Here is a 23,241-nt window from a genome sequence, read left to right as displayed (position 1 = left end):
TAACATATTCTGTGGCAGACATCAATGAGTTTAACAAGATCATGCGGCTTTACGACAAACACTTTCAATTTACAAGAACTGGTTCCGTGTGAGATGTGCGAGAAACGTAAAGAATTTGCTATGTTTGGCTTTCCAGTAATGACGCTGAGTGTTGTGCAATGGCGGCCACTTGTTGCTGGAATGTTGACGTGTTCCAAGAGAGAGAGAGAGAGAGAGAGATGAATTTGCTCTTCCTCATTGTGTGGTCAGGGAAGGTTCTGTCTTTGTAGTAGGTAATAGTTAATTATTGTTGGTGTTTGGAGCTGAACGCATATTTAGTGTTGTTAACTTGTCTTTGATGATGGTGTTGTGTGAGAGGCTTGGTGTGTGATACTGAATGGTTGTGTGTGTGTGTGTGTGTGTGTGTGTGTGTGTGTGTGTGTGTGTGTGTGTGTGTGTGTTTACAGTCGTATGGTGTGTGGTGGTGTCTGTGTGCTTTTGTATGGTGTATGTGTGCTGTAATGTATGTGTACTTGGTGTGTGATGGTGTGTGTGGTGCCTGGTTGTGCAGCCGTGCCTGCCGTGCCTGGCGCTGCGGCCCTGCTTGATTGCCTCCTGATAACGGCCTGCACACACACACACACACACACACACACACAGCCAGAAAATGTAACACCCGCATTTTATATTTAACACTGAAAACTCACTGCGATTAATTCTTTTATTCCGACTGTCACTCAGACCCTGTATGTTAGTATCGCCAGACGACCTCATTTTACCTGCCCCTAGACGAGTTCATTCTAGCAGTCTTACATGCATACCAACAGCCAAAGGATTATTCAACACTCAAGCTCCTATGTCTCACTCTCAGCTGAATAAGATCGTCAGACATCAGCAGAAACATCACAAGAATTCCCGACCAACAGAATCATGGTACTGTTATTACTCCAGCTCAGTCGCATCAGAATATTGTCTGGCTTTAGCTAGAGTAAAGTAGCAAAGCTGTCCCAATCATGAAAGGACTTACTATATCTTCTCATACCTGTACCGGCATTCATCACTTATAATCGAGTCCGGACTTGGTGGGTAAACCAAAATACGGAAGGGTAGTCAAAGGGTCCGTGGCAAATGGTAGTCAGATGGGATGGCGATTACCAAGCAAGAATAGGACGTCACGTTTTAACTCCCTCCCGCCGCGCTCCAAGTGATTTCCGGGTCCAGTCAGAGAGAGAGAGAGAGAGAGAGAGGCTGTTGTGGTCGTATTTATGAAGAAGCTTTTCCAATTTCTACGTTAGGCAAGGGTTGTTAACAGTTAGGCATCGACAGACATCAATTTGTTTTAGAGATTAGCCGATTTCTCTGACAATAAAGTCTCGTTAGCGCTTAGTTATCAGGAATGTTTCTTTGTGGTATTTTTCACTCTGATGTTCGCTCTGGTTTGGTTGTGAAGTGTATGGCAAGTGTATGAGTGAAGACAGAAGTGTAAATAAGCCTTCCCATACACAGTTTAGGCTTAAGTAAGTTCATGAATACGCGTGCTGATCGCTACTCGTACATATCCAGTTTTTGTCTCACCCAGGCCACGAGCGTAGTTTATATTATGGTTTAGTTTATATTGGAGTGGAACGCTGGCCATTTAGGAGGTAGATATATTATTTGATCGAAATTAGTTTATATTTCAGTCGTGCTATCTTCTGATTATTATTATTATTTTGAGGGGAGGGGGGGGTGACTTTGGGATATTTTTGCAAATGGCGAGGTTAGATACAGCCTTCGAAGTATTTTTCCTAAGCTGAAGGAAATTGAATGAGGGTAACAAAAATAAACTAAATGAATGATAAAATACAATAACAATAGCGATAACGTTGGTGAGCAGGGTGAGACCAGACCTTTGCTAGGATCTCACTAACCCTCACAAATCATACGGTATAATCCTAAAGAAAATACCTCAGCAAATCAGCACCAGGGAATGGGATAGTTGGAGTAGTTTTAACCCTTTGACTACTAAGATTTTTCAAAGCTGAAGGAAATCGTCTAGGGTATGTATGAATTAACTACAGAAGTGTGACCGTGACAGCGAAAGGGTTAGCGGTTGGGAAGGTGTGGTGGCATGTGGTGTGATGGTGGTGTGGTGTGTTGCAGAGTGTGTGGTGTGTTGTGGAGTGTGTAGTGGTGGTGTGGTGTGTTGTGGTGGTGATATGTCTTGCTATGATCAGTAGTGTGACGTTGTAGTGTTTGGTGTGTGTGTGTGTGTGTGTGTGTGTGTGTGTGTGTGTGTGTGTGTGTGTGTGTGTGTGTGTACGCGTAGTAACTGCTATGATGTATACCTATGTGTGGAGTCATGGGGTATGATGAGCGTGTTGTGTAGTGCCCTTTGCGCCGTGATATGCCAGCAGACCACTAATTAATGGTATGTCACACAACCTTGAAGCCGCAGTGGAGAAGGCCGACCACTACCCCACACCTCCACGCCACATCCCGCTCACCTTACAAGCAAAACACTCACCCCTCACCCAGGATGTGTGGTCAAGTGCTACTGGAAAACAAATGAATATCATCATCGGCCTGTCTGCAACCCACCGGCAGACGGAAAAAAAAAGTGATAAATATAAATTTTAAACATTTCTGTGTCACAGATTCGTGCATAAGGATGTACTATCAGACACGTACTACTGATAAATTAAGATCATAACTTTTTCACACTAATAAATTACGTTCATTTCTGTAGATAGATAGATAGATATAACTTAATTTCCAAATATAACATGGGGCTGTTGAAGCATCTCTGTCGTGTGGATCTCGAACCCATCTCGGCACTGCAGAGGCGAAAAATGTGTACCCGTCGCACCATTAAGACGTACTCGTATTTCCTTTTGAATCCACACATTCCGACATTCTGCCGCTGGATGAACAGGGACAAGGGGGAAACAGACCAGGTCCACCCGGCTTTTCGACCTGGGAATCAAAGGTTTTATGGTGATGAGGCTTATGTAACGCCCTGGATGGAAAAGAATATGTCCTTTTTTTTTCTCTCTCTAACATAAGAGAGACACCGTGGACTGTAGGGAGGGTAGCATCCCTTATCAGTCATCCCCGAAAACTGACGCGATGGCAGGGGAAAAAAAAATGATGCTATGGAGACGAGTTTTGCGAAGGGAAAAAAATAGTTAAACCGTTCATTTGGGTAACTTTTTTTTTCTTGTTACCACCAGACGATACAGTTCAACTCAGGAAGGCCATCAAGTAGGGAAGGATTCAGTTAAGGCTGTATGTAACACCCAGTTCAAAAAGGTATCTCCTGAGCTGAATAAAATCGAGTGGAGATGGCAAGAAACTCCCTCTAACACACGCGATACGACTCAATGATTCCCGATAGTAATGAACCGCTGTGGTGACTTGTTTGTTAGGGAGAAGAAAAAAAAAAGTGGCCCGGATCTTTTATGAACACTTACCCCGAGGTGACGACTGACAGCTCTTTATGGAGGCGAGACAAGGACAGAGTAGCAGCCGTCACATTTTTTTTTTTTTTAATCCAGTGACAGAGATCAGGGACTATAAGGGCTAAGAATCTCCATGAATGTCTCTCCTGACTTGAGGATATTTGGGCAGATTTGGAGATGAGACAGATGGATAGTTTAGGACTGGATGGAGTAGCTACCACCGGATTACTACTACTACTACTATTACTCCTACTACTGCTACTACTATTACTACTACCACTACTACTACTATAGCTTAAGATAGATACAGTACCTGGGACTACGAGAATTTAAGATCCGCCAAGAATACCACCTTTGACTTGATGATATACGTCCCTTTATGGAGATGAGACATGCGTAGGTAGGGCCCAGGTAGGGGACAGGGTGGCCGGTCTCAGCATCAGCACCACAAAAACTAGCGGCATCGGAGTCTGCTTAGCGGGTGCCCGGGTTTTTGTCCACTGTGGTGTTGAGTGCTCTTTGGAATTAGACGGATTGCGATCGTGCGGCTTCGTGTGATATTTCTCCATTACCTGAAAATAGTTTAGACTTGTTTTTAGTGGCTCATTGCTCCCGTTTGTGTATCAGAGTCCATGTGAGTCCGTACACAGATTGCGATAGTGCTGTTTTTGACGATACATCACACACACACACACACACACACAAGATGGTAGTGCTTTTCTGGAGGTTGCTTTTGTTTCTTTTTAGTTTTTGCGTGTGTTATGATTGTTTTCCTTTGCGTTGTGGTTGTGTGTTGCGCTTTTCTGAGATGTGGCTGTGTTAGTCCAGTGCGTTTTTGGAAGATGTCGTTATGAGAGGAATTTATTAAGAAGGGGTGATGTTTTGTGAGAGATTTTTATGTGAGATGCTGATGTTTATGTGGCTGTTTCTCTTGTTTTATGATCTGTGGTTGTTTTGTAAGGTGATGATGTTTTTGTGGGTGTTTTTGCTGGCGCTGTTATTGCCTTGTGACATGTAAGGGATATTTTCATGAGTTAGTTACGTACAGTTATTTGTGTCGTGTTGTAGGGGATAATTTGATGGTGTGTGTGTGTGTGTGTGTGTGTGTGTGTGTGTGTGTGTGTGTGTGTGTGTGTGTGTGTACTATAAAAGGGATAAATTTGATGGTCTTACCGTGGGTGTTTTTGTTGTTTAGGGATGTCTGGATGATGCTGTGTTTATTTTTGGTGTGTTATGGAATGACTTATTAAGATTTGTTTACAAGACTTTTGCTACTGTTAAAGGGGTGCTAATGAAGGTGTTATAGCTGTTTGTGCTATGTTGTAAGAGATAATTTTGGAAGTGACTGCTGCTGTTTTTATATTGTTAGAAGGGATACTTTCAGCGGTGTTCCTGTGTTTGTTTTGTTTGCTCATATAACGTCATTGTATTCACACGCGCATCACAAACACTTTCGGTAAAACAAAAAAGCAAAAACAGTGTTGCACCAAGTCTAGGAACTCCCCACAACAACCAGCTTTTTTTTTTTTTTTTTTTTTTTGGGGGGGGGCACTAAGCAAGTTTTCTACCACACCGTTACCTTCTTAACATAAACTGTAGGATGAGTTAGTGTCTGGGGTACCGCTAGCCTAGGCAGCTTTATGGTAGCCAAGCACTTTGTATTTTATGCCGTGGTGGAAAAGTGTCGCCTGAAACCTCGCCTCCTACACTTGTCGAAGGAAAACTTGTATTGACGTGTGGGCCAAGCAACTTTTTCCCGCGTCACTGAAAGCAAGGATAAAAACAACTCATTATAGCCATTAAGAGAAGTGTGAGCTTGTGTTGCAGTATATGGTCATCATTGTTTTTATCCGGCTTTAGATATATATTTACTCTCTCCGGTCACAGATGTTGCTACGAAATAAGGAAGTAACTTGTAAATGTAGCGTTTGTTAATTTCAGTCATGACGCATTCTGATCGTGACTTCCCTCCTGCAGGTGTTGAAAGAACTGGAAGTAAATTGAATTCTGGATGTGTTGCAACCTTGTCTTTCCTCAAATGTTAATAGGACGGAAATGAAAGTGCCGTGCATGTGTAGCCCAATTTTATAAACCAATCGCCGGATGTGGCACAGGGGTATGTTTGTTCTGCTTAATTAACTCTCACTATGGCGATCCTCCTTAAACAGCTACAGATATTGCATAGGGGTATCACGAATTGTGTGGAATTTTGTCAGTGTAGTAAAGGGAGTATGAAAATTAATGTCCCAGTCACCAAGGGAGGTTGTTCCATGGGTGTAGAAAATTATAACTGGGAAAAACGGAATATATCAACCATCATAGCATATAGATTAGAAGTAGTGGAACAACTCAGGAATGTAGCATAGTGGTCTTTTGTATCTTTGTATGTTCTAACCTCGTCTTTCTTCTCCTGCAGACGTGGAGACCTGCCCCAACTTCGAGACTCCTTTCCACACCGTGTCCACCTGTCGGGGTGTGTCCGAGGTTGTCCACGATGGCTCCTGCGAGAACAAGATCACCTGGAGCAAGGGTGAGTGACCTATCCTGTAATCATTTTTTTTTCTTTCTTCCTTTTTAATCGAGGCAAAGATGTTCTCGACAGGTTGGTGATGATTGGCTGAATGCAGCATGTCTGATTAACATCGTTGTATTTCAGATAATTACCTGGAATGTGAATCGAACATGGTAATTTTTTGAAATACAACGATGTTATTCGAACATGTTGCATTCAGCCAATCGTCACCAACCTGTCAAGTTCATCTTCGTCTCGACAGAAAAAAAAAATGAGTATAAATCCAGTGCCATCATATACGTGTAAGAACTTGAAAACCTGTATCAATCTATCTATCTATCTGTCTGTCTGTCTGTTTCTAATGTAATGTAGGTGTAAGGACTACAGTAGGTAATCTTTATCTGTCAGTTTGTTCCTAGTGTCATCATGCAGGTGTAAGTAACCAGAATATCTGCATCGATTTGTCATTTCCTGTGTAAGAACTCGGAAATCTCTATCTATCCATCAATATGTTTTTAGTATCACCATGTACTGTAATTATAAGAACTAGGAAATATATGTCTTTCTTTCAATCTTTCTTATGTCATAATTCACTGGGAGTTACACGTTAAAAGGAAATGAGCATATATTCATCAGTCGTCTCTCTGTCCCCAGATGCCCAATCTTAGAATATATGCAGGTGTAAGGTACTAAGACATCCGTATCAGTCAATCAGTCTGTATATATGTACTGCCAGACGCCCAGTATCAGGGTTTATGTCGGTATTAGGTATCAGGAATTAAAAATCTATTCACCAATCAGTTTCTCTCTCTTGCCATACGCCCAGTACCAGAATTCATGCTGAGTGGCCTTCAAGTCAGTCTAACCACAATTTATTACCATATCCTAATAAGATCTTGCGTAACTGATCATTAAGAATCAGTCTGGATGGATCACAGCTTCCTAATGAAATCTTACGTAACTGCCCAGTAAAAAATCAGTTTGGCAGGAGTCTCGTTTCATTAAGTAGGAACTTGAGACGCGGCAAAGGGTTTCACTCATACCCAGATTAAGGAAGGTCGGGAAGGAAGAATTAGAGAGAACAGGGGAAGAGCCAGTTATAAATGATGTAATTAGCGTCACCTTAGAAAAAGAAGAAGACTCGCAAGGTAGCGGTAGATTATATAACCCTTTCAGCACAGTGGAGTCTGTACCTTTTTTGTTATTAAATAATTTGGTTCAGGTGTGAATAACTTTCCGAACTGCAGAGGTTAGGAATAGTCTTAATTACGAGAGGCGTCTCCTAAGCTGAACATAAACATCTTGAACTAGCAATAATAAACCAGTAATGAATGTTATGGTACTGAAAGGGTTATGTAAGTGTGCTGGGGATTTGAGAAAGCTGTCAGGCGGTGTTGGGTAGAGTGAGTGTGAGGATCATATGAGAGAGAGTAGAGGGTGTGTAGAGAGGCTGTGTAGGTGTTGGTTAAGGTCAGAGGTGGGTGTTTGAATGAACTGTGTCTGGGGTTCCTTGTTACTGAGAGAGAGAGAGAGAGAGAGAGAGAGAGAGAGAGAGAGAGAGAGAGAGAGAGATGGGATAAGAGATTGATAGAAGATAGAAATAAAGGGATACAAGTGATAGGATGCGATGGAACTTAAGTAAACACGAAAAGGTATAGAAAGGGAGGTGTAGGTTCTGTCTTACCAACTAGCTTTCCCCACTTCCTTTCCCTGCCACCCCTCCGTCTGTACCCCTTTCTACATTCCCTCTGTAGCCTCTCCCTCACTCCCTCTGTATCCTTTACTTCACATCGTCTTTATATCTTCCCTCAATCCCTTTGTACCCCATCCCTCACACTCTCCTTACCTCTTCCCTCTATCCCTTTGTACCCGCTTCCCTCACTTCCTCTGTACCTCTTCCTTCACCTTCTATCTACCCCCTCCCTCACACCCTCTGCCCCCTCCCTCACTACTTATGTACCCCCTCCCACACCTCCTCTGTTCCTCTTCCTTCACTTTCGTTGTACCCCCTCCCTCACTTCCTCTGTACCCCCTCCCTCACCCCGTCTGTACCCTTGGACCGTAAATAACGCGTCCACCCAGCTAATGTATGCGAGGGGTGGCTGGGGGTGAGAGGCTTTAGTAGTGTTTGGACTCGGGAGTGTATAGTATATGTCAAGGTCTTGGTACAGTAGGTGGCCACTCCGACCGCCAAGGATGGGGTGTGGCGGTGAGCTGTGGCAGGGAAAGATTGGGGTGTGACAGGGGTTAAGGTGAAGTAGGAGCTGGGTGCGTCAAAACAAAGGTGTGGCAGGACTTAGGTGCCAGGTATGTGGCACGTTAGAAGACCGGTGGACCTAAAGGAAAGAATTATTAAGCCTATTCCCAGAGTTGGACATAAAAATAGTGTCAGAGGTGAGGTGATGCAGATGACTGGAAAAGGATGTGACAAAGGTAAAGTGTAGGAAAGAACAGGGTCTGAAATGGGCAAGGTGTAATTTGAGATAGGATGTAACGGGTGTGGTGATGGGAGTGATAGTGGTAACATGCAGCAGAGGCGGAGTGAGACAGGGAAAGGTGTACTGTTATAAAGAGGTGTAGCAAAACATGTATCACTAGGGAAGCTGTGGCAGACAAGGAAGATGTAATAGTTCCGCGATCAGAATTTGTTACTAGAATTTACGTTTTATGTATATTCTTTTAGCTATAGCATGTATTTATAGCCAGCTAACGGCATGGTGGTCAGTAAGGTTATCTGCCCTATCTCGCCTTTGTTATATTGCTGCCATTACTTTGCTACATGGATCGGGAAGGGTCACGTGTTTTTGTGTACAGGAAGGTGTGGCAAGGATAGGCATTAGGTAAGGTCAAGAGTCGGCTGTGGAAGGGTGTGGGGTGTGGTTGGTGAGAGCTGTGGCGTGGGTGGATGGAAGTGGGTGCGGTGTAGGTGGACTGGAGTGAGATTTTGTAAGAAGGTGGGAGGGAGCAGGGAGTGGCGTAGGTGGCACGGAGTTGGGGTATAGTATTGGCAGAAGGAGTGGGGAGTGGAACAGATGGATGGAAGTAGGGCATGGAAGGTGATTGGATGTCATATCGGAGTAAGAATGGGGTGTGGCAGAAGACAGTGGGAGGAAAGGCATAAATGCGTATGAGTAACGTGTACCATAGGAGAGAGAGAATGGGTTGTGGAAGGGGTTAGAGAGGGTTGAGGTAGAGGTGATATGTGTCAGGGGTGCAGGACGTAGCGGAAGGAGGTGTGGGGTGTGATAGTATGTGCTAAGCTGGGAGGAAGAACGGGGTATAGGTGGATAGGGTTATTTGCTAGCTTTTCTCTATAGTGAGGAATTTGAGGAAGGGTGGTGAGACTTGGAGAGGGGCAGTCTGGTGGCGTAGACAAAATGACCTGGAGGCGATTCTTTGTGGCCACCCATTCCGGGATTAGGCGTCTGGCTTTAGTAGATAGATAGGTAGATTACATAGACTGATAGTTAGATTTTTGCCTAGGCTATTTTGAACTCTATGTGTCATTAGGTGTCAGATTCAGACAGATAGCAAGGTAGATAAATAAATAGATGGATCAGCAAAGACAGATGTATAAAAAGCTGTGCATGAGGGAGGATGGATGAATTGATGGATAGATATATAGATACTGGCTGCATCAGTAGGTAGATATGTCAGCCATGTAACCCCGTACCGGTACTCATGCAGATTGGTGGGTAGGCAGGTAGGTAGGAAAGTAGGAAAGGTAGGGAGGCAGGCAGGTAGGTAGATGTGCCTGATGTGCTCCTAGTAACACGATGTAATCCCATACTCTTGCAGGTAAGCAGGTAGGTAGATAGGTTAACTGATAGATACATAGGCAGATGACTGATGGAGATGATTGTTGAGTATTTATAGAATAAGTGTAGGGATGAATGTAGAGAATAGGTGTAGGAAAATTAAACAGGTAAACAGAAAAAATGAATTTTTAAGCATATATATATATATATATATATATATATATATATATATATATATATATATATATATGTATGTGTATATGTATGTATGTACACACACACAGGTAGATAGTAAACTCTCGATACCGGTAAACCGGTAAATTAATCGATAATTAGATCGATATTAGGTCCTGTGATGTTTGCTGGACCTCAGTGTACTTAACCCCTTACATGTAATGCCCCATACACAGACACTTCCATTGTACTTTACCCCTGAGCACTAAATGAAAATGTACTAAATCACATACACATAACGCCATGCTCTGGCAGGCTCTGTGTACTTCACTCCCAATGTACTTTACCCAAACGTACGAAGCCTCACAATACTGAATGCACTTAACCCCATGTTACTTAACCCCACTGTACGTCACCTCGCTGTACTAAACCCCGCTGTACTTAACCCCTGTTTACTTAACTCCAGTGTATGTGACCCAGATGTACTACACCACAGCGTACTTAACTGCAGTGTATTAAACCCCCATGCACTGAACCCCACGCATTTATCCTCCCTTGTACGTCCTCAGGCTCAATGTGCGACGCCGTGTGCGAGGTTGGGTACGGGTTCTTCGTTCAGCCAGCCCCCAAGTACTCCTGCGACGAGGGTGGTGTGTGGGCCCCTGCTGGAAAGGCGCCTGAGTGTTACGGTAAGTGTGTGGAAGTCTTTGTGTAGGAGGTTGCTGACGAGGGGAGGAGAGATGGTCCTCCTCTTCAGTAATCAAATATTATTCCTTTCTCACTTCTCCCCCTTTCGATTGAGAGAGAGAGAGAGAGAGAGAGAGAGAATTTCTGTGATGTAATGTGTGTGATTGATATGTTTCATTTTATATGTAAGTTACTGTGTGTGTGTGTATGTGTGTGTGTGTGTGTGTGTGTGTGTGTGTGTGTGTGTGTGTGTGTGTGTGTGTGTGTGTGTGTGAGCCATACCTGTCTCCCTCCGTGCCCCGTCTCACATTCCATTCCTTCTCCCCCGTGCAGTCCATCTTGCCTCCCTCTCTCCAGGTCCTTCCCATCACCTCTCCATCAACATTCCGGCCTCTAACTGTCCACCCATCCCTCCTATCACACCCTGCCTTCCTCCCGCATACCCTTCCACCTTCCTACCACCATTGCCTTTCATCCACATTCCCACTTCACTCATCCATCCCTTCGTCCCATCCACATACCCTCACATCCTCACCTTTCATCCACGTGCCCATTCCACCGCCCAACTCCTCTCTCCCAGTCACCTACATGCACATTCCAAAGATTCTTCACACTCTTTCACCCATTTACCCATCCACTCATTCTTTCTCACATCTGCATACCCATTCCGCCACTCATCATTTCCTCAGTTCCCAGTCCACACATTCTTCCTTCACTTTCTCACCCACTTCCCCTCTTACCCCCTTACCTTTGTCCCACCCCCTCCCCTCACCCGCATATCCTCCTGTCCCTCTCTTTCTCACTCACTTCTGCTACCACCCTCTCCCATTTTACTTGCATGTCCTGCCCTCTCCCCTCCATCCATCCCTCTAACCCGTATTCCTTTCCCATCATTCATTTTTCACCTGGCCAATGGCGATCCTTCTTTCTCACTCACATTATCCCCCTCCCCCTCCCCTCTTCTTCAGTTTCTCCTAATCCCCTCCTTGTCTGACTTCTTTCCCACCCTCCTTCCTTCCCTCTCCCTTTCCCATCCACATATTCTTTCACCTCCATCCCATCTCCCCCCTCTCTCCTTCCTCTCACCCACAAGCTCTCACCTACTTCCCATCCTCCTACCTATCCCTTCCTGTCTTCCTTCCCATCCTTTCACTCACACACTCTCCCACCTCACTCTTTCCTCCCTCTTACCCATATACTCTTTCGCCTTCCCATCCCCTTTCGTCCCTCCCGCCCTGTCACCTTCCCTTCCTTTCCACCCATCCATCCTTCCTTATCTTTGTGTCATCCACCCTCCCTCCCTCCCTCCTGCCATCCCATTACTTCCTTCTTTTCCCTACATCAACCCTCTTCCATAACCTCTCTTCCTACATGTTCAAGGTCATTCCCTCTTCCCTCTCTATCTGTCCATCTATCAATCCATTTGTCTGCCTATCTGTTTAGCTGTCTGTCTGGGTATCTCGGTAACCATTACTCTTCTCTCACTCATTTCTTTGTTCACCCAGCCCCTTTTGTGTCGTCGTGTGTATTGTGTGGCTCTCGTTTTCCCACCGGAGCTACATGCGTGTCTGCTTGCGGGATGCCTAGAAAAACTTTACCTTCCCAGCACAATGACACCCTAAACCCTTACTCCGGTGACGTCTTTTCCTTTCTAATCAGGCTAATACTAGAGGACTGAATGCAGCTTAGGAGAAACTTTTAGTCTTGAAGGGTTAATTAAGGCTAGATCCAACCCCTGTAGTTCAATAAGTCCCTCATGAAGCCAGATAAAACTGTCTACAGATTATAATGAAATGAAAAGGACGTTACCGGGCTGATTGGGTCAATGTTGGTCTTGTGCTACTACCAGACGATTTTATTCAGCTCAGTAAAGACCCCTTGTAGTGGAGGGGTTAGTAGGGCTTTATTTAACCCCCGTCTATTCAAAAGGCCTCTCCTAAGCTTAATAAAATCGTCTGAAAGTAACAAGAATAGAGTTGGAAAGGTGTGATCTTAGTGAAGGGGTAAAGTTGGATTATTTAACGTCATACAGGTGATTTCACACACAGGTGCTTAAAGTGATTTCTCTCTCTCTCTCTCTCTCTCTCTCTCTCTCTCTCTCTAACACACACACACACACACACACACACACATTGACCAACTGGGCACGGAGCCAAATAGTGTGTGTACGTGTGTATACGTATATGTGTGTGTCTCCCCGAACTGACCCACACATCTCTCCTCTCCTCTCTTCCCCCCCCTCCCGTCCCCCTCCTGCCCCAGTCTCCTCTACCCCTTATCTCTCACTCCTCTCCTCTCCTCTCCTCGCCTCTCCGTCCATTCCTTCCTTCCGTCTGCCTTCTATCCTCCCGCTTCATTCATCTCTTCTCTCCTCTCATGTCTCTCCAGTCATTCCATCTATCTTTCCGTTCCATCCCTCTTTTCTGCTCCTTCTACCCATATATATCTTACCCACATTCCTTTCCTGTCTTCGGCCCAGCCCATCCCCACATAACTCCATCTACCTTCATTCCCTCTTTCTGTCTACCTCATTCATATTTCTCTTTCACATTCTTCTATCTTTCCATTCCCCCCTCTCTTTCTGCCTTGTTCATTCATTTTCTTCCATACACAGTTCATCTTTCTCCACTACCATGTCTGCCCATACCATCCTTCCACATACTCTGCTTATCCTTCCACACCATCCTTCTTTTTTTTCCTTCCATTCATTCATTCATTCATTCATTCCATCTACCTCCTCTGTTCCAGTTCCTCTACCGTCTTCCCCGTCCTTATATCATCCACCTACTGTACCTCTCATTCTCCTCTTCTCTCCCTCTCTTCTGACTTTCCATTATTCACCCTTATCCCATCCTTTCATCCATCCACCCATTTCCTCTCCATCCGAACTTCCCATCCCTTTACTGCCTCATCCTTCGATTCCATCACCCTCTTCTACTTTGTCTACTTCTCTTATCCTTCTATTCCCTTTTGTTCTTACCTTTTCCTCTTAAATGCCATGCTCTTCCCTGCCCTGCCTTGGCCTTCTTTCTTCTTCCCTTCATATCTGTTTTCTCTTTCCTTTTTATACTCCTTTGGCACCCTCTCTGCCTTCTTGTTTCTCTGCTTTCCTTCCATCCTTCCTCTGTCCACTGCCTTCCTTCTATCCTCATCACTCCTACTTCTCTACCTGTCTTCCTTCATCCCCCCAGCCGTCCGCCCTTCATCCTTCCCTCTTCATTCCACCGTCCTTCTATCCACTCCTGCCGTCAGAAGTTGCCTGGTTAGCTTTTTGTGTGACTGTCTTTCAATCTCCCCCTCCCATCTTTATGTCTGTCTGTTTATCTGTCTCAGTTTATTTCTATCTGGCTGTCATCTAGTTTGTATCTGGCTATTTTTCTAATTTGTATTTAGCCACGGCTGTATTTCTGTTTGCCCATATACCTCTCTGTTTCCCCATCTGTCAGTCTGTCTTCTACTGTACACACACACACACACACACACACACACACACACACACACACACACACACACACACACACACACACACACACACACACACACACAACACACACACACACACACACACACACACACACACACACACACACACACACACACACACACACACACACACACACACACACACACACACACACACACACACACACACACACACACACACACACACACACACACACACACACACACACACACACACACACACACACACACACACACACACACACACACACACACACACACACACACACACACACACACACACACACACACACACACACACACACACACACACACACACACACACACACACACACACACACACACACACACACACACACACACACACACACACACACACACACACACACACACACACACACACACACACACACACACACACACACACACACACACACACACACACACACACACACACACACACACACACACACACACACACACACACACACACACACACACACACACACACACACACACACACACACACACACACACACACACACACACACACACACACACACACACACACAACACACACACACTGGTGGTGGTGATGGTAGGGAGAGCCCAGGAGGTGGAAAGTGATCAAAAACAAACCAGTTACTATGTGGCCGTCTGACCCACTAGTTCTTACTCCACCTCAGTCCACTATGCTCTCTTCATCCACACTACTCCTTGTACTAATTCTCTTCACAATAGTCTCTCCTTACTTGCTCTTTTGGTCCACGCTGCTCTCTACTCATTCATCTCACACTGCTCTCTTCGTCCACTCCTCTTTACTTAATCACTCCTTAATCTTATCTTTGCACCATGTTTATCCAATCTTCTCTGCTCCCTCACTTACTCACTTCTTACTTCTCTCTTCATCCACACAATGCTCTTCATCTAATTGTCTCTCCACCCTCACTCCCTGCCTCCACACTGTTCTCTTCATCCACTTCATTCTACTCCCTTCCTCCACACTACTCTCTACCTTCGCACTGTTTATCCTCCCAACTCCCTCCACACACAAACAACAATTTTAAGCATCACACAACCAAAAACACCACAACATATAGCACCACAGCCACCACAACATTGAGCAAAACAACTGCCACATTTGTAAGCACCACAACTGTCAGAGTCTTAACCACCACAGCAATCACTGCCACCACCACAGTCTCAAGCATCACCATTATCAGTTAGCAGCACTACCACAACCACCACTCTGCGCGCACACACAGTACTCAGTATCCTCTTTCCCTGACCTCCGCAAGTTCTAAAGCAATTTCTCTTTTTATTTTCCCCGTCTCTTTCTTCACCAGTCCTACTCTCTCGTGTCCCTCTTATTTGTTTGTTTATCTTTGTCTTTTCTTACAATCCTTTCCTTTCCCTTTCGAGTCCTTCCTTTTTTTCTTTGTCTTCCATCCTTTCCTTTCCTTTCCATCTCTTTCCTGTGTGTGTCCTCCCTTACCTTCTCAGCCTCACCCTACACTGCATTTTTTCTTTCCTCCTCCTACCCCTCCTCTGTTTCCCTCTCCTCTCCTCTCCCATCCTCTCTTTTGCTCTCCTCTCCTCTCCTCTCCTCTCCTCTCCTCACCTCACCTCACCTCACCTCACCTCACCTCACCTCACCTCACCTCACCTCACCTTACCTTACCTTACCTTACCTTACCTTACCTTACCTCACCTCACCTCACCTCACCTCTCCTCTCCTCTCTTTATACAGCTCTGTTCTGTCCTTTTCTCTTCCCTCCTCTCTTCTCTCCTCTCTCCTCTTCTCTTCTCTCCTTTCTTCTCTCCTCTCCCCTCCTCTCCTCTCTTCTCTTCCCCCTCCCCTTCCTCTCCTCTCCTCTCCTCCTCCTCGACATCTACGGTATGCCACCACGCCCCCACATAAATATCGCCACACCACAGTACATTGTTCGGTGGTATCCAGTGGTCGTCTCTCTCCCGCCCTTCCTAACTCTCATCTATCTCCTTCTCATCATCTTTTCCTGTTTGCCCTTCTGCTTCCTTACGTTTCCTTTCCTTTCCACTCATGTCCTCTCCTTTTACCACATCTCTTCTCTCCTTTCCTTTCGTCGACGCTCTTCTTTCGTCTCCTTTCCTCTCCTCTCCTTTTCTTCCTTCTACCCCCCACCTCCTCACACACACCACAACAATATATTATGGTGTTGTCTCTCTGCCGCCCCCCCAATCTCTCTTGTGTGTCCCATTACTTTCATTCCTCCCTTTCCTTCAGTGCTCATCCTCCTTACCCTCTTCTTCCCATCCCCCTCTTCACCTGCTTATATCTTCCTTCCTCTGTTCCCGTCTTTGCCGTCTCTCCCTGTCCTTTACCTTGTACTTCCTTCCTGCCTTTGCCTTGTCTTCCTTTCTTTTTTCCTTCTCCCAGTTCCACTTTCCATTCCTTTCCCCTTCTTTCTTTTCCTTCTTTCCATTCCGCTACCTACTCCCCATTTTTTCATTGCCTTTTCTCCTTTCCTTTCCTTTCCTTTCTCCCATCTTTGCAAGCCTTCTCCCCATTGTCCTTTCCTCTCCTTTTCATTTTCTATTTCTTTCCTTTTCCTCTGCCACTTCCCATTCCACAATCCCCACCCTCTACCCTTTACCGTGTCTTCTTCCACTGACCTCTTATCTCCATTCCTTCCACTTTTTGCTTGTCCTCTCTCCTTCCCCTTCCCTTTCCTCCTCCCATCTTCCTTCGTCTTCCTTTTTCGCATCTTATTCTCATTTTCCAGTCTCTGCTATCCTGTCCTCTCTCCCTCCTCTTCATCTTCCTCTTCCCCTTCCTCTTCATCATCCTCTTCCCCTTCCTCTACCTCTCCCACTCACACTTCCTCTTCAGTTTACCTCCCTTTTCTCACCTCCTCCACTTCGTTCCATCCTTTCGGCCACACATACCCTCCTTTTTCGTCATCCCCTTTCCCCTCCCCCTCGTATGAGAGAGAGAGAAAGAAAGAAAGAAACAGGGGGGAAGGGGGGGAGTATTAACCCGCCAAATCCCAGGATATTTTCTATTTTATTCTTCATATCTCCAGCCGCTTTTATTCAAGCAAGGTTAGCGTCCTGGTAGAGAAGGGGGTTAGTGGAGGTAGATGTCTCCCTTCAACTGAAGAAAATCGTCTGGTGGAGCTAAGAATAATAATACACAGGAGGTCGTAGTGAAAGAGTTGAGAATGGTGTGTTCCCTGCTTGTATGTGAAAGAAAAATTAAAGAGAATTAAAGTGAATATGGAAGAAAGGGAAATAAAGAATACAATAGGGGGAAGGAGAGAGAAGAGAGGAAATTTAGGCAAAGCTGAAAACACTGTGCAATGGAAACAGGGAAACTGAAAGAATGTGAAGTTGAAAGAAGGATGGGGTGGTGGAAAAGGTCAAGGAGTGAAGTGGTGTGTGTGTGTGTGTGTGTGTGTGTGTGTGTGTGTGTGTGTGTGTGTTAGACTTTACCACACACACACACACACACACAGGTATTTTCTAACATCAGCATTCTCTTCCTTTCACCGAAGTCATTTTGTCACCCCTCACTCACTTTTACTCAGTATTTTCTGTTCTGATTTTTTACTTTCATCATATTGTTCAGTTTAATCGCAAATCTAAGTTACCAGTCGTTTTATTAATATTTTTAAATCCACCTTTTAAAATTTTCTACTTCGTATATTTGGAGTTTTTAATTTTCTCACTTTCCCTTTTCTTTTTTCCTTTCTTGTTTTTGTTTTTTTATTTATTTTTTCCTGCCTCCTCTTAGTGTATACATTTTTCTTCTGTCCTGTCCTGTTGTCTTCCTCACATATGCTTCTGCTTTCCTGTCTTCTTACGTAGTTTTCTTTCCATTTTTTCTTCCCTCTTGTTTCTACTGCCTTATTCTTCATCTTCTCACATTCCTCCTTTCTTTCTTTTTTTTTGCCATCTTTCCTCGTCTTTTTTCATCATCCTCTTTTCTTTCATTTTCTCTTCGTTCGTCTTCCTCTCTTCCTCACCTCTGGCCTCTTCTTTCTCCTTCCCTCCTCTTTTCCATGTACCCTTTCTTACCTCTTCCTTTTTCCATATTACTCATTCATATCTCTTCGTTACTTCAACCTCTTAATGTTCTTCCTTCCCTCTTTCGTTTGTCTTCAACCTCCTTTCCTCATTCCTCTCTTCTGCCAGTCTCTTCCTTGTCTTCCTTTCCTCTTTCGTTTCTCTTCTGCCTCCATCCCCCCATTCCTGCCTTCCCCTTTTCTTCCTCTCGTCTTCATCTTTTTGTCTCTCCTCTCCCCATGTTCTCCCTTTTCTGCCTCTCTTTTTTCTTTCTATATCTGTACCTTTCCGTCGTCCATTCGCCCATTATTTTCTGTATCTTCTGTTCACTATTGTTTCCTCTTACTCTCCCATTCTTCTCTTCCTTCCCTCTCCTCCCTCTCGGCACCTATTTACCCTCCTCCTTTCTTCTCTCTCCAGCGTCTCTTTTTTCTCTTCCACGCCTTTTCTTCTTGCCCCTGTTTCTCTTCTTTCCTCTTTAACTTCTCTTCCTCCTTCGTCTCGTTTTAGTTCCTGTCTGTCTTCCTCTTCCTCCAGACTGCCTACTTTCTCCTCGTGTGTTTGTTTGTTTGTTCTGCTTTAGAGTCTTTCTGGCCCTTCCTTCCTCTTGACCTGCCCTGACCTCTTCCCCTCCCCCTCCTGCTTCTTCTCTCTCCTTCCCCCATTCCTCACACTCTCTCCCTTCCTTCATCATCCTCTCCCCACTCATCCTCTCTCTCTCTCTCTCCCTACACCTCTTTCCCTCCCCCTCTCATCTTTTCTCCATGCTTTCCTTCATCCCCTCTCACTCTTTCCCTCTTTACGATCTCCCCTTCCCTCGCCTCTCCCCTCCCTTCCTTCATTTTCTGCTCCCCACCAGTCTCCCCTCACCCCATCCATTTTCCCTCACCTCCCACCGTCACATCCTCCCTTCCACCTTACCCTCTCTTCCTCCCTCCCTCTCATATTAACCCTGCTCTTCTTCACCATCTTTCCTTCCTTCCTTCGCCTACTCTATTCCTTCACCTCTCCCTTCCACCCTCCTTACCTCACCTTTCCCTCTCTCTCTCTCTCTCTCTCTCTCTCTCTCTCTCTCTCTCTCTCTCTCTCTCTCTCTCCTTTCTTTTCTCATTCATTCTCATCATCAACTCTCCCACACCCTCCTCTCCTACCATCTTACCCTTCACCTTTTCTCTCATTTTTTTTGTTTCACTCCTCTCACATTAATTGTCATCCCTCACGTTTCTCGCCATTTTTGCATTCCCAACCCCTCCTCGTCCCCTCTCTCTTCTCCTCTCATCGTCCTCATTGACCTGAGTTCTCTTTTCTCACAATTCTTATCTCTTATTAATTACCCTTCTTTTTTCATTGCTTTTTTCTTGCACCCTCATTCATTTTTTCATGTTTATTTTCACTGAGTCATTATCTTCCAAGTCCCTCCCAAGTTTCTCACAATTCATGTCCCGTATTTTGATCGTATTTTGATTTCCGCAATTCTCCACTTTTCCATCTCATACTCAGAAGCTGCCATCATTACCCTCCGTGTCTCATTTGCACACCCCCGTGAGGCAATGAGCGAGTCACTGATGCTGCCTGGGGATTATGGGAAAGGTTTTGGCGGGAATTGGCGCGCTTAGGATCAAAACAAAAGACAATCGGGGTGTCACATCATCACACGCGCTTGTCTTCGTCCATTGTCGCAAAACACGCACTGTCATTCAGCTAACGGCTCTCTCTCTCTCTCTCTCTCTCTCTCTCTCTCTCTCTCTCTCTCTCTCTCTCTCTCAAAGCACACACACACACACACACACACACACACATTTTATATATATATATATATATATATATATATATATAAATAATTTTGTTATATCCAGTGATAGCGGTGAATGTGACGGTAAATGTGCAAAGCAGCCAGACTGTGTGGTTTACCTGAAAGGGTGTAATTGTGCAGCCTTTGGCAGATTCATTCCTCTCGCTTCCTTTTCCTCCTTAGCCAGCCAACTTTCACTGCTGCCTCACAACAAACATTCTCTTTCCCTTCTCTTCCTGGATGTGTGTGTGTGTGTGTGTGTGTGTGTGTGTGTGTGTGTGTGTGTGTGTGTGTGTGTTTTACCAGTCATTCATATCAGTCCGCCACTCCCATTACCCCAGTTTTTCTTGCTTTCTATGCCCGGCGTGTTGACCCAGTCTGACCCCAGGGGCCCCATGTGGCCCTGTTAGCTCTGGCAGGGCAGAGGGGAAGCCATTCCGGATCTCTGTCAGCATAGAAATTTTAGCCAGCTACAGATACCACCACTCTAAGCCGCTCTCCTTCATGCACTTTGCCCTTCCATTTTATTCATGGTCTTCCTCTGCGGGACCAAGATAACTCCATATCTCAACCTCCCTTCTACGTCACCCCTCCTCATACACTTCATTTCATCTTTCCACCAACTTATCTCCATTCTAGACCACCCTGCCTCATACACTCCTCTACTTTATCCTTCCACCAGCTCATCTCCACTGCAGGTCACTGCCTCACCTAACTCTTACTCTTCCATTTCACCCATAGCCTTCCTCTACCACCATTTTTCTGGCCTTCTAATCAACAACTACCCTTCCAACAGAGATCGTGCCCGTGTTCTCCGCCAACCTGCAGTTCAAGATCACTTACAAGCGGGCGAGCATCGAGAACCTGCAGCACCAGTTTGACGGTCTGGTCTACAAGTACAACGACATCTTCTGCCCCTACCCAGAAGAGTGCGGTATCGGAGACCTGCAGATCAAGAGCGCTGTGAGTTTATATTTTATGTCCACACTGCTTTGGGTTTGGTAGAGCTTTTCTTGTCTTTTCTTGTTCTTTTTTTTTTTTCCTCGACAACACTGCTTCTTTGTGTTTATATATCGATCAGGTCCAGGATCTTCAAGAGTAGGGCTTACCATACTTTTTTTGAATTACCAGACACCGAAACAAAAAGGAAAATGTCGGTCGGATCCAATGTCAGTGTCATCAGCAATGGTCCCAAGAGCTCCTTTATTGCCCGTTCACCCACTATTAAAAGTTCCTCCTGATCCCTAACCAATCATGAGCAATGTGATTCGGAATTGGATAAAAATGTAGTTGCTGTCGGTAGCTCTTTCACGCTCCCTCGAAACTGTCTCGAATCCTTATGAGGTCTTGTTATACTAAGCAGCAGTTTTAAGGTAGGATGGAATCTCGCTTTATTTTTCGGAGCCCTAGAACTCTAAAAGAATAAATGATTGCAGGTCTACTGTACAACACATTACGTTTATCAGTTTTGAGAAGGTGTGAGAAGTCCAAAACTTGCCCAGATCCACGTAAATCAGTAACGTGACTGTAATAATAATAATGATAATAATAATAATAATAAACAGATAAAAGAATCCCCCACCTTTTCCATGGGCCACCACTGTATTCGCTTAGCAACCACTGTCAGAATTTTTATCACCCTCAATAAACTCTTAAATCCTAAGGCACACTGTAATAATTCATTGTAACTGTTTAATGCGTCGTTCTTTATTTACTAAATATTTTAGTGACATTTGACAAATATACTTTTATGGTCCTAGCATTGTGCCTCAGTATGTCAAGTTAACTTTACTGATAGCCTCCCTGGCATCATCGTAAAATCACCCTTGAAGTGAGGCTGTGTAGCTTAAGTGTAGCCCACCCGATTCAGAAGTACCTGACTGTTTAAGCTGTGTCAGGCTTCAAGGACGGTCACTTATTATCCACTGTTACATACATCTGTACTAAAGATCATAGATTTCACTTAAGATGAAATGAGCACTCTGCATTCACAGTGCCTTTGAATTTGTGGAGTACATTATTATTTTTTTTTTTTACCTGAGTGTACCTTAGTTGTGTGCCTAAAGTTTTTATTGTGTTCCAGCTTGATGATGACGGCACCAAGCTGAGCGAGGTGATCATCACCATCGACACCCCCGTATACAACATTACCGACCAGACCGGATTCATTGAGCTGGTGCGTGAGGCCGTCCTCACCGTCACGGAGGACAACGCCTTCATGACCCTCATCGATTACGACAACATTGCCCTGGTTCTCCCCATTGTCGTGGACTCCCAGTTCAAGGCCAAACCCCAGCTCTGCTGCCACACATGCCCAGAGGGACACGCCTACAGACTCGGCAACTGTGGTAAGAACTCCCTAACTTGCTATGCTAATGCTATTCTGTAGCCTACCATACTGTAATGTGGACAATCAGTAGCTGTTATTGCAGTTAACACCAACATTCGAATATATATATATATATATATATATATATATATACATATATATATATATATATATATATATATATATATATATATATATATATATATATATATATATATATATATATATATATACAGTACATCGTTCAAATAAACTAGAAATTATCCTTTTCTCACTCCTAAACAGAACTGATGTATAACAATTGTTAGTATTGTAAACTTACATCAGTCATGAACGATATACTGCTGTCATTTAACAGAGAGTAAATATAGACATGACCTTTCAGATATTACTGTATTATGATGTGTGCATTGCCTTTGAAATCTGACATGGTTCTTTTTGCCCTTCAGTGCGATGCCCAACGCCGGAGTGTGTGTAGGGTAGGCTGGTCCGTGTGAGGCCAGTGTAGGAGCCAGCCACCCACCCTGCAGTACCTCAACCCTCGTATTGCCAACTTGCATCCATTGGTGTAACATGTACTGAGGCAGGGACAGTCACCACCCACACCACATTATTTCTCCCTCCCCTCCGTCTCCGCACCACTTACAGCACACTGTTTCTCCCTGCCCTTCCTTCCCTCACCACACTCTTCCTTATCTTCCACACCACTCTTTCTCTCCTTTACCTCCCACACCACAAGTTTTCCCCGCCTCTAGCCACCCACATCACTTCTGTTCCTCTCTTGCTTCCCCACCCACATCACACTCTGTCTGTCCCTCCCCTTCCTAACTGCACTCTGTCTTTCACTCCCCTCCATCCCACCTCCCCTCACCATACTCTGTCCCTCCCCTCTCCTCCCTTCGCACACTGCACTGTCTCCCTTACTTTTCCTCACCATCTCATCTTACCCTTACTTCTTCCTTTGCCCCACCGCTTCTTGCTTTATCCTCCTCCACTCAGTCGATGGCCACAGCCCTTTTACTCTGTCCTTCCCAGCCCCA

The 23,241-nt window shown here is 44.8% G+C and overlaps 1 protein-coding gene across 1 annotated transcript in view; it reads left to right on the top strand.

The window, feature by feature from the left end:
• LOC145411832 (uncharacterized) overlaps positions 1–22,830 on the top strand; it is a 255,319-nt gene extending 232,489 nt beyond the window's left edge. The window contains exons 9-13 of the mRNA XM_080281792.1: positions 5,836–5,949; positions 10,433–10,552; positions 20,669–20,835; positions 21,956–22,220; positions 22,651–22,830. Of these exons, the coding sequence (XP_080137918.1) occupies positions 5,836–5,949; positions 10,433–10,552; positions 20,669–20,835; positions 21,956–22,220; positions 22,651–22,679 (695 nt within the window). The 3' untranslated portion in view covers positions 22,680–22,830. The remainder of the gene's footprint in view (positions 1–5,835; positions 5,950–10,432; positions 10,553–20,668; positions 20,836–21,955; positions 22,221–22,650) is intronic.
• Positions 22,831–23,241: the final 411 nt, after the last annotated feature.

Source organism: Coenobita brevimanus, chromosome 91, assembly GCF_032717465.1.
Source record: "Coenobita brevimanus isolate Jiangsu-jjx chromosome 91, ASM3271746v2, whole genome shotgun sequence".
NCBI classification, from domain to species: domain Eukaryota; kingdom Metazoa; phylum Arthropoda; class Malacostraca; order Decapoda; family Coenobitidae; genus Coenobita; species Coenobita brevimanus.
The sequence above is the reverse complement of the archived record's forward strand: the minus strand, read 5'-3'. Positions and strand labels throughout refer to the sequence as shown.